This window comes from Sparus aurata, chromosome 21 (assembly GCF_900880675.1).
Source record: "Sparus aurata chromosome 21, fSpaAur1.1, whole genome shotgun sequence".
NCBI lineage: Eukaryota > Metazoa > Chordata > Actinopteri > Spariformes > Sparidae > Sparus > Sparus aurata.
The window spans coordinates 24072374-24084711 of NC_044207.1; the positions used below are offsets into that span (position 1 = coordinate 24072374).

A 12338-nucleotide genomic window follows, 5' to 3' on the forward strand; every position below is an offset into this window, starting at 1 on the left:
TTTTTTTCAGCTGATGCCGATAACTTAATTACCTGCCTCTTATGGAAGATGACCAATTATGTGATATTTTTGTATCTTAAAGATATTTCTTTGCTTAGCTCAGGGTCAGAAAGATGACAAAATGTAAATTTCATGTCATCTTCTTCTAAAACTGAAAAAAAAAAAAAAAAAAGGGTTATGTTTATCTTTAACTAAAAACTGAAATTTCATGCCCCCAATGTTGTTTCAATATATCGAATATATATATCTTTTAAGATTTGGTATCTGCAGTTGGATGCCATGAGTCTTACAACAGGTTGTTCTTCTTTTTCCTCTTCATTTTTGCTTTTCTTCTGTCTCTTCATTTATTGGCTTAATGGCTGATGGCAAACCAACTTTAAAGGTGCATACTGGCTGTAAAGAGATTACAGCCGGTGATATACATTTCCAATAATCATGCTGATAATTTATCAGTCAAACATAAATCAAGAATTCCTATTGTCTAAAATTGTGTCAGTATGATGTAGCCTGATTAGACCTGAGGTTCCCAAAAGTGAAGCAATGTCCTCCTGTGACCCACAGAACTGGCCTTAATGTGGACAAGAGTCCTGAAAATATATATATGTTGAGTCCAGAAGAGGTGGAAAAATGAAGTATTCTACAGGGACGGAACAGTAAAGTAGCAGGAATATTTAACAATTTTGTATGCAACCCAGGTTAGAAACGACTGCTGCTGTGTGTAAACTATAAGTAGATTAACGTGATTAATCTAAAGTGTGTGTGTGTGTGTGATTTCTAGGTGTAACATCCAGGGCAGTGTGATCTGCAGTAATGCTGTCATCGGCCGAGGAGCGGACCTCAAGTACTGTCTGGTGGGAAACGGACAACAGATCGAACCAGAGGGTAAGGACCACTGGCATGAACACACACCCTGAAATATTTTTATTCACACTCTTCATCTATATTCTTGATTGTGCCTTGCGATTTATTTCTTCTCGCAGTCTTTGTCGGCACATGATGCATTGAGAACCTTTCTCTTTAGCTCAAGTGAATGGATGTTAGGCGTTTGAGTGCAGAAATACAAACAGCTGATGACCATTTTGCCTCCCCAAATTAGGTCGCAGAAACGCTGTATATTATTACATCATTCAGGAAAGTTACAGGACGTTTTGTTGTTGCTGTGATTTTGTCCACCCTGAGCACCTGCCTCATACAAGGTGTCCATGTATGTGTGTGGTATCTGTCTGTAGGTGCCAAGTGTTCCAGCCAACGAGGGAAGTTTCTTAATTCTGAAGTCTGTGTGATAGAGAGATTCGTCAGAGATTTTTTTATTTCCTTAATCCTCTTGTCCCCGAAGCTAGCTCGCTGTGTGTGTCGCTGTGTGTGTGTGTCGCTGTGCGTGTGTGTGTGTGTGTGTGTGTGTTTGTCACATTGATGGAGAGGTTAGAGAGCAGGGCCAGAACAGGACCACCCGGAATTCAACAGCAGCAGCCTCCAGCCACATCCAGCACACACACACACACACACACGTATAGAGAAAGAGCGAGCTCGGCTACCAGACTGAGCAGCCTAATTGAGTGAACAACAGGGTGCTCTAAGGAACAACAGTGTGAATTTGAGCTAAACTTTCCTAAAAATGTTTGAAACCGTTGAGACTTCCTTGGAGGATCCAGTGGGCGATCGCCGCAACAAAACCAATCTCGCTTTAGCTTTTTTTTTTTCTTTTTTCTTGGCAAAGCAACAAGCTGCTAACATTATGTTTTTGAACACTGGAAACTTGGACCTCTGGTTGCATAATCATTTTGAATACACTGTATAGCCAAAGTTCAGTGACACAATTGCAAAGTTTCAGCCTCTGATACAGACACATTGTTGTTTTTTTACTGTTTTTACTCTTTGATTATTAATCCTTAATCTATTCTTGTCTCTTTGGTATACATTTTAAAAGGCATCTACTCCATATAGTCAAGTGAAGTCAAGTTTATTCAAAGTGCAAGTTTTTCAACATTTGTCCTCCCTGGTGTGTTTTCCTGTTACAGTACTGTTGGCTACACTGTCACAAAGACGGTGTTAGCAGCCTGACTACTGCTAGCAGCCTGACTACTGTCCAGAGCAGAAAAAACAAGCGCAAGAATACAAATTGGAGCCAAGAAACTCTCACTTAACAAACATGTCTGCGGTGTAGGAGGTTGTGATAGTGTACCTGTTGAGAAAGAGTTAAAAGCGGCGTTGTAGACGACAGTGGTGTGTGAGGCTGTTAAGGACATTTTCAATGATTTTTAGATGTCTGCACTTGTTCCAACTTCTTCTGCTCGTCCTATTGTCGTCTCACAGGAACTATTGGCTACTCTGCCCCTGTGACATCTGGTTACACTGCTCCATGTTTTTCACAACTATAACAATCTGAACTTAGAGTTCAATTTAGACATAAATGAGCCTTAATACCTGACCAGAGGTGAAAAGAGAGCAATGGGCAATCAAATGCTTGTTTTGTTAAATACATTTTAAATAATCAGCTGGCGTCACTGATTAAAAGAAACACATTCATCATTGTATTCCACTTCAAAACATGCCTCAACAGTTTTTTATAGGATCGCAGAAGCCCGTTTATTGATCAATTCATCCAGATTGAGTCAGATTAGATTCATCCATGTAAATACATTGAACCGAAGACAAACCGCCATTTACTTTATATTCTATTGTAAGAACCAATCGCAAGAACCTCGCCACCAATCTAGCCGGCTGACCGTGGGCTGCTAAAGACATTACACACCCACTCCACTGCTGAAACTGTTAGCAGCTCAGGACCACCCTGCCAGTTAGCCACACACACACACACACACACACACACACACTGACAGATACAGGTCTGTCAGGTGTTGATGATTAAAAGATCCATACTGGGCACTTACACATATGTATGCATTTAAACAGTCAGCATACATCGTAGACACACACACACACACACGCATTATGTTGTTATCTAGTGTTGCATCCTGTTTAAATTTACCTGACAATCAGCTAAATTTGGTGAGAATAAGACCAAAACTAAGCCTTTTTTCTTCCTGTTCTTGAATATTATCACTGGCCCAACAGGAGATGTATCTCAATATATAGTCTAAATACATTTGAACACTTTATGTGATGAATCAACGGGCCCAGATTGAGCAACCTTTCCTCCCTTTTCTCCCCCAGTCACTCCCTCTCCTTCCCTCTCCTGCTGTCCCATGCTCCATTTGTCCTCCCCTCCACACAGCGGAGGATAAACTCGCTCCGAGCAACAGATTCCTTCACACTAAAACCTGTCTGTGTGGATGGAACATAAGTCTCTGCCACCGTTTGCTTTGGATCAGTACCGATGCTCGGAGATGGAGCGGGCGGAGGGTGGAGCAGCGGCAGCTCTCCTCATGCTGAACCAGCTCTGGGTTGAGAGAGATAGCAGGAAAATGCTGGCAGACTCAGTTTAAATTACATCTATTTCTTTTTGTGAGGTTCAGGTAGCGGTCAGGGTGACCTAAGTCTCACCACACGGACGATTCTGGGAGCGATTTCAAATAAAATTCAAGCACCATACAGTGGGGTATGCATGTTGTAGCCCATTAATTACAAATTACATGTACGTATATTTCCCACCTGCCAGGCAGCCATTCTTTTCCATTCTGCTATTAAAATCAATGTGCTGAATTACTACTGAACTACTACTATCTCATTTGAGTAACTTCAGTGTCGGCTGTCGTTTATTAGTCTAACAAGGCCAGGCGACTAACTAAATGAATGGGGGGAGGGCCAGAACTTTACTTTCAATGGTCATCTTATAGAATCGCCAGTCAAATCAGATTTTTTTAAAATGGTAATAAAACACTTGAAAAGTTTGGTGACTTCGTGCAAAAGTTTTTCAATGCTTTTTCCACAGCACTAATTCTTCTACAGCTCAATCCATAGAGCTATACCGTGATGCTGTCATCCTACCAGGGCACCTTAATGTCTAATGTTTGAATAACCTCACCTTTCTTTGTAATTCTTTGCATCTGTGTGATATTGCCAGCTTGCAGCCTTCGTCTTCACTGCCCCTTGCAGGCTCACCAACGATGCAGAATAGCCGTGAAACCAGAGTCATTAAAGGGGACCAGCCAATAAAAACATAGCTCCTTTATGCTGTTTATTGATCGTATCACCATATATACTGTGTATTCTATCCATTGTCAGAATGTCTAAGAAAGACTAGCACACTCGTATCTACATATGGTTGAAACGGCGACGTGTGTAGTAGACAGAAATTATTAAACCTCCTGTTGGCTGAAGGTGAAGACAGCTACGAAATGATCCTGCTTCACCACTACACTCTCTGTTAGTTTATGTGTTTTGGTGGAGGTTTATGAACCTGAAGGGTCTGACGGATTACTTCCAAAAATTAGATTTCACTTCAAAACCACAGAGGGTTTCACTCAACAGCAACACCTCCCTTTTAACATAGTGTTGCCTTTTCTGTGTAAACGTCTAAATGTGTCTCTCTTCCTCAGCCGAGAGGACTAACGAGGTCATCGTTGGAGCGGACCAGCTGATGGAGATCTAGCTCCCTCAGGGAAGGAGTGGCATCACCTCATTAACCAATCGGAGAGCAGCGAAACACGAAGGATAACTAACTGACCGCCTGGATGCTGCCTCTAGACTTTCCTCATGAGCTTTTTTTGTACATTGTGTCCAAATAAAGACGATTGCTTGAACCCATTAATCAGGATGTTTGTTATGTTTTTTCCTCATCTTGTAGGAGTTTTAGTGACAGGTCTTCATCTCTCTGTCAGTCAGCTCTCAGCGGATCTTTGTAATTGTTTCACCACACTACTTATTATCAGATCGTTACTGTCTCCTAATAGCAGGTCTCAATTACTCAATTTCCCCTGGTTTGAGAGGGTGGAGCACGGGCTCGTACACGTCCCAGTGTGCACGGGGGTGTTTACACGCGCACACTGTGCAGCTGTGAAGACCAGAGATGGAGAGAAAAAAAAAAAAAAAAAAAGCAGTGGGAGGGGTGACCACAATGGCGTGGGGGTTAAGTTTATTTGTACACAAAAATGGTGTATGTGTAGGCCCCGGACCACCCAGCTTGATCCTGTATCAGTTAACACCGACGCCCCTCCCTCACGCACACACTCACACGAACGCAGCAGGAGGAGGAAACTGACTCGCGGCTGACACTTTTCTCTCTCTCTCTCTCTCTCTTTTTTTTTCTCTCTCTGCTCCCTTTGCCGTCACAAGATTTATTGCATTCCTCCGGCAGAGCATTTCTGAAATTACAGGTTTTGAAGTTCCTTAGTCACGAAGGAAGAGGATGAGGACAGGGATGTCTGTGGGGGTGCTTCGTGTGTGTGTGTGTGTGTGTGTGTGTGTGTGTGTGTGTGTGTGTGATTTACCGTCCTCTGTTTCCTATTGTGTCTGCGGCCTTGCAGGAGTCATATAGACTGTCTCATGTGGCCTGATTATGTGATGTGTGTGTGTGTGTGTGTGTGTTTGTGTGTGTGTGTGTGTGTGTGTGTGTGTGTGTGAGAGAGAAAGAGATTATGATGTCATTCTGTCCTCCATCTCCGTTGTCCCTCTCCACGGGATTGTCAGTCAGTTAGATGGTCCTTAAGAAACCAATGATAACTAATGTAGCTTCCATCTGCATTAGACACCATTTATATTTACGGACCGTATACCGCATTAAAATTGCGCTAATGCCGGATATACACTGAGTCATGTTCTCATAAACAGCAGAAATTTGTAACTTTCCAAACTTTGCAGAAAACAAGCCTTTTAAGTGGAGTATTCTTATTTACAAAAATGGTTAGAAAGTTAGGATGCACTCCAGTTTTTCTTCTTTTGTGGGCCGTTGTCTTGATTTGTCACATCACGATTGGTTTACTTGTGCGGTACTCGGCGTGTGAAACAGTTGCGTTATGTCGTCTGTGGCTCCAGAGCAGCTTTTCTGAAGTCTGAGATTATAACTCAAGTCTGATGTCATTGGGGTTTTATTGGGTAGCTGCACAACTGGAAGAATTTTTTTCAGTCTGGTCTCATAGAAAGAATATTTATATACAACAATGAAGCAATTGTTAAATGTAAAGTTGCAACTGATGTTTAACCAGCTTTGTAAATGATTAATAAATAGTGTAGATGATCTATATCAACATTTTTTGGGTAACCATTTGATAGGTTGCAGCTGGTGTTCATAAATCTTTACAATTGCTTGATAAATTGTTAATAAAGCATTTCATTTCTTGTTGATTTAATAACTTTTGACTATAGATGGACTGTAAATGTATTATTTGTCAATGAAGGATGTTATAAAGAGTTACCAAGTGTTGATACTGAACGTAGGAGTAAAATGTTCGGTGACATCTTATTAGTCACCGCTTTAGGCCAAAATATGCAATCTTGCATTACGATATCTGTTTTTATCTATTTATGTATTTATTTATGTGGGTCATGTTTAGATATAGCACTACGTGGTTAGAAAGGTCATGATCTGATTTAACACAGAAAGTAAAATTGCAGTTTGTCTTAAAACATTAAACATGTAAAATGATCTGCCTCTGAATTCTAGTGGAGTCAAAGAAGAGAGTAGCAGAAAATGGAAGTACTCAAGTGAAGTACAAGTACTTTAAAACTGTATTGAAGAACAGTCGTGACTAAATGTACATAGTTACTTTCCGCCAATAAAAATCAGGATACCTCAGGTTTCAATTTCACCTGTCTAAGCAGGTTTTTAGTTTATCATTTACACATGGAAAAGGAGCAAAACGAAGTCAACTCAAAGCCGACTCCTCTCCTGAAGTGTTGTTGGTGGACGCTGTTTTCCCACAATGCAAAGCACAATGAAAAAGCCACTCGCAGCTGGAAAAATTTAGATTGTGTGTTGGTGAGACAGTTCACCACATTCAGAGATCCTGAAAAACAAAAGAAAAAAATCATAAGAAAGATGTTTTTTTTTTCCTCTTTATGAAGTTTAATTAGCGGTGACCTACATTTATTTACATCATTTATTATTTATATTACAGTTTAAACATACAGCGGTGATTAGCTCGTGGTATGTATTGAGATATAGCTGATAGTCTGTAAGTCCAGCTGTGTAAGCAAAGTATAAAAAGCCATCAACTTTGGAGTCTACTTCTTTTGACTCCATTGTTTCCGCTGTTGACCGGATCAGGTGCGAGCCCACAACACAAGGCGGCTTTCAGAAATCATAACGGGTTTCAGCTTTAAACTGTGCGATGGAATGCAAAAAACACGGAGTGGCACTTTAATTTGACTGGTTTCCTTTTTTAACAAGAATACATTCCATAAATGTGGGTCCTGGGCTGAAAAGATGAACTGCTACAGAAACAAAGTGTTCTTTATATGGCCACTCGGGCCCCGCCACAGGACTGTCCTCCCAGTGTGTTTACTGTAGATGTGGCTTCGGCTCACAGATGGAAATACTCCATAGTTCAGTACTTTTCCATGGCCTTTGTCTCCTACCTGCGTTCATCCCCCCGTTGCATTCTTTAGTTTAACAGATGATTCAGACAGATTCTGAAAATCACGATTGTTAAGACTTCCTGTGGTTGTTTTTCTACTCTCTCACTTACCTGGGATTTCCTGTACGTCAACTACATTTGAAGATGTTTTTTTTTTTAAAGTTACTCTTTTCTGAATTACAAACTTTAACCACGAAAAAGACAGTCTTTTTTGTGTAAATTTGCAACCTGCTGTCGCCACTTTCCTCAGACACCAAGAGTGCGAAGATGGGCGGGTGAAAGACGACATTTGTCACCTGAGTTTTGAGCTAAAAAAAAAAAAAAAATCATGAAAAACCGCAGTTAAGTCTGGCGCTCTTTGTCCTGGCTGTGTTAACCTTTTCAGCGGTCTCACACTCTGACCTCTCTCTTCAACCACATGATGAGATCTGGCAGCCGGGTGTGTTTGGGTAGAGGTTTGTGTATTTACACAGCGACCCCAGAGTCCCCTCAATACAAACGCCACCATGGCTGAGCCCCGTCTTCCGAGCACACACACGCACACACACACACGTGTTTGCTGCTCACACATGTGCAGACTTACCTGTGTGTGACCATTGTTAAGTCCTCGGTCGCACAAACTAACCAACGCTGCCTCACACCCCCCCCTTTTGAGTGAGCGGGTGCGTGCGTGCTCTCGTGTGCACACATGCGTACACGATTGTGCGTGTTTGCTCTGCAGATCTGGAGATCAGATGTCGGGGGGCCACGGATCATATATCAGGCTGTCTGTCCTGTGGCTCTGCGTGGAAATTCTTTGACATCTCCTCAGAAGATTTTCATCTAATTATGCGTCCCAAACAAATCCAATCGAACACCAGAGAGATGAGAAGTCATCTGTTAAATAAAACATTCTCATGCACAGATTATCATCAGTTATCCGTTTTAACTGGCAGCCCATTTGTTTTAACAAGGGCGAAATCTAGCATGGGAGTAAACGAAGATGCCCCTGCAACATCTCCAGTGAGTGGAAGTGGCTTCTTTTATGAACCCGGGAGCCTTAAAATCTGTTTCTCTCGTGCTTCGTCTCATCTGCAGCGCGTGTTCCTGTGAAATGTGTCGCGTGTTCTTTTCTACGGGTGATGAAGAGATCACTTTTTTAGCACACTGATGTTGTAGGAGTCGGCAGAAGTCCTGAGATTAAAAAGGGCTAGTTCACATCAAAGTTTTTTTTCTTTTTTTTCAGATTCCGGGAAGGGACCCAAAGCGGGCTGGGAAAAATTCAAACGGTTGTCATCATTTTAAGCTTTTAGTCAAGATAAATGCATTATATGACCCTTTTGGACATGTTATCTTGACTTTTGTGTCTCACATGTATCTCCAAAACACAGTTCTCTAAATCAAATACAGCTGTTTCGAGGATCTGTTTTCCCAAATCACAAAAAACATGTTATCCCACTTACAACAAGCGTTGTCTTGCCATGAAGAATTTTGTTTTATGGGCCACAGGATTTTCTTTCATATTCACCTCACAGGCAAATTGAATTTGGTGTGTGATGGACAAAGTATTGCAAGAATCCCATGAAAGAATACGCATTTTTCACGAGACGGTGTTCCAGTTGCTCTAAATAACCCAAAGATCCAACTGTGCGACTGGCGATAGCTTTTCTTGGAACTACTTTCTTCTGAGGAAGAAGTTGCAAATACAAACTGTCCAAAGTAAAGTCTGTGGGTTATCTAGACGGAGCGAGATAAAGTCTGAGAGTGTTCGACCCTCCTCCAGTTTGATTTATGAAGTGAGATGTGGGCTCAGAAACAACCAAACAATGAAGGTTAGGAAGAAGAAAATGTGCAACCAAATAGTTTGGCTGGTGTTTTTTCCTTGTTCCAGTCGAATACAACAAACATTAACCCCTTTAGTGGCGGCGCAGCGGTGGGTCAGTCATTACAAATGCCACCATAACCAACAGAGGTTAGTTTAAGGTTTTAACGGAGGCCTCAGAGGTTCCAAACACACCAACTATATCTTGTTGGAATTTCCCTTGGCTGTGTATAAAATGATGCACAATACTTTGGGGTTGAAAACATCTTACAGCTTCAACGGATGGTTCGTCAATCAATAAATGGTATACAGAATATGTTGTGTTTCATTTGCTGCCACTTTTTTCTGCCACTTTATACTTTTAACTCTTTTTTAAAGGCAAATATTGTACTTTCTACTCCTCAGCATTTACTTGATAAAATCAGTTGCTAGTTACTTTGCAGCTTGCATGCTACATGATTGCTAAAATAGCATTTAATCTGTACTCTGATTAAAAGAACAAACGTTTGTGCCAAGTTAAGTATATACATTTAGATATAAGTATAATTTACTATAATTAATGAGATTTATGTGCATTTATTGCCAGAAAATGACTTTTGATACCTGTGTACTTCTGATTTCAGATACTCGAAGACTTTTTGTATGGGTGACTTTCACTTTTTTACATTTTTCATTCAAACTTTCTCTGGGAGATCATCAAGGATGACCCTCGACTTTGAGATTACACCACGGAAACACAAATATACAAATCGGCAACACATATCAGCTAATATATTACACATGCAGGTCTACTCAATCCATATAAACAGTTCCAGGCAGGTAGTGGACGATTTTTATCATTTTTAACAAAATACTGTTACTTTTACTCAAGTTTGAATTTTGGCTACTTTTTACAGTGGTTTTAACAATCTTACAGCTAAGGAACAAAACTAGAAAAGAACATTTTAAGGGCTAAAATATGTTGAGCGCCCTCGCACGCGCTCGTGTCCGAGACATCCTCTGTGAATACGTGATGTCTCACTTTAGCTCCCGCTGAACCTTCAGGGGGGGAAATATTAAATAACCGGCCTTTTAGTCCAAGACAGATGGGTCGAGATGGATGGTGGAGTCAAATGTGCGATACATTGACATACACAGATGCACAGAGAGGTGGGGTGGAGTCTGAGCTCATGGTTTGGGGTGGTGGTGGTGGGCTGGAGGGGGGGTGGCTGAGTAGCTGGGTGGCTTCATGGCTTGAGGGCTGATCGTGGGTGAGCAGAAGAGAGAGCATGAGAGAGAGAGAGCAGGGCAGGCCACCCAAGTGGCAGTCAGTCAGAAACCTGTGTGTGTTTGCTGCTGACCCCTACACATTAGCACAACACTTCCTCAATTTGTCTTCTGTGTTCTCCGGCCACAAATGAATTTCCTCCCTCCCTCTTTTTTTTTTCCACACACACACACACACACACACACACACTACCTTTCAAGATGCCACCCCCCACCACCACCTCCACCCTCCTACTCCTCCCAAACACACACACCAAACACCACCCCATCTCTAACTTAAACATATGAATACATACACACACAAACACTCCTTTTTTTACCAGCTTTAGAGATACAACAGTTGCTTATGTTGCTCGGCCAACAAAGAGTGTGTGTGGGATAACAACCGCAGTGACATGCCTTACACACACACACACACACACACACACAAACTGAGCCAGATATCCCTGTCTGTCACCGTGGAGGCCCCCAGCTAATTAACTAAACATTGACTGGGTGGCTGATTGGGATCACGTCTTTAAATTGCTTTCACTATAAAATCACAGGAAGAAGCGAGCGAGTGACCCGCTTTACACCCTCGGGTGACCTCTTCTCTCTAATCTTATTAGGCCGAGTGTTTATAACATCGACAGCTGTAACTGCAAACACATTGGCCATTCCAAATCATTAAAATAAACTTTTTTTTCTGGCACAATTATGCTTACTTGTCTCACACTACAATCACACACACTAAAAATCACTTTATTTTGTTCAGTTTTACGCCGCATTTAATGACCTTAGTTTATATTTCCATTAACTGTTGTTTGTTCGTCTATAGACAACTAAAATATGAGCTGTTGATATGATATGTGAGAAGGGCAGGTAACATGAGGTAAAGCTTCAGCCGACAACTTGTTGGTTAATATTGGTGTAATTTTCTGTTTTTTATTTTTTTATTTTATTTCCATGTGATTTAAGGAAAACAGCTAATGTCGTCCAACACTGCACTGAGCTGAACTAATGAGCCTAAATAGCGTTTGATTGTAAGAGGGTTAGTATTGTGAATGCACGAGACATTAAAGGTGCACTATGTAGTTTTCGGGAAGAGCTTCTGAGAAAAGATCTTCATTGACTGATTTTCTTTTTATGCCGAAACACACTGAGTAAACAAACGCTCTTCGTTGACTGAACGAGCTGAATAAACAAACGGACCTCGAGGGACAACACAGTTTCATACTGATTTACTTTGTTTATTTTTGGCGGACCCCGCCACCTTCTATCGGACCTTATTATCCTCTGAGAATAGCTTGTTTATTCAGTTATGGGAAAATAAATAGTTCTAAGTTCATAGTATTACATCTTTAATACCGTCAATATAAGAATTCGGCTACATAAAACTACACAGTGCTCCTTTAAAACTGGTTGAAGAAAATTCCCGTGTGAGTAAAAATAATATGCTTATTATCCTACTTTCCAACAAAAGTTCTTCAATAAAAATTACAATTTCTGTCACTGAAAATAACATTTTGGCTCAAAAATAAGATTGAAATAAGACTTATGGATGACACTTCATAATAAGCATTGTTGATAAATGGTAAATGTATGGTCGATTAAACTAAACTTGATGGTTATTTCACCGTTTAACAAACAATAAACTGCTTTATAAACCATTTTCCCAAATAATGTTTATAGATGGACGACACTGTATCTATTAAGCACCTACAGAGTGTTAGAAACATCAACTTTACAATAAAATATTGCTTAACAACTGGTTTATAAAGCGTTAAATAGTTTCTTAACAGTGAAATAACTATTAA

General features: G+C 40.8%; 1 protein-coding gene across 2 annotated transcripts in view; it reads left to right on the top strand.

The window, feature by feature from the left end:
- The window catches only part of eif2b3 (eukaryotic translation initiation factor 2B, subunit 3 gamma), a 31499-nt gene extending 26788 nt beyond the window's left edge, over positions 1-4711 (top strand). For both annotated transcript variants that reach the window (XM_030403884.1, XM_030403885.1), the window contains 2 exons: positions 779-882; positions 4500-4711. In XM_030403884.1, the coding sequence (XP_030259744.1) occupies positions 779-882; positions 4500-4552 (157 nt within the window). In that variant the 3' untranslated portion in view covers positions 4553-4711. The remainder of the gene's footprint in view (positions 1-778; positions 883-4499) is intronic.
- The last annotated feature ends 7627 nt before the right edge of the window (positions 4712-12338 follow it).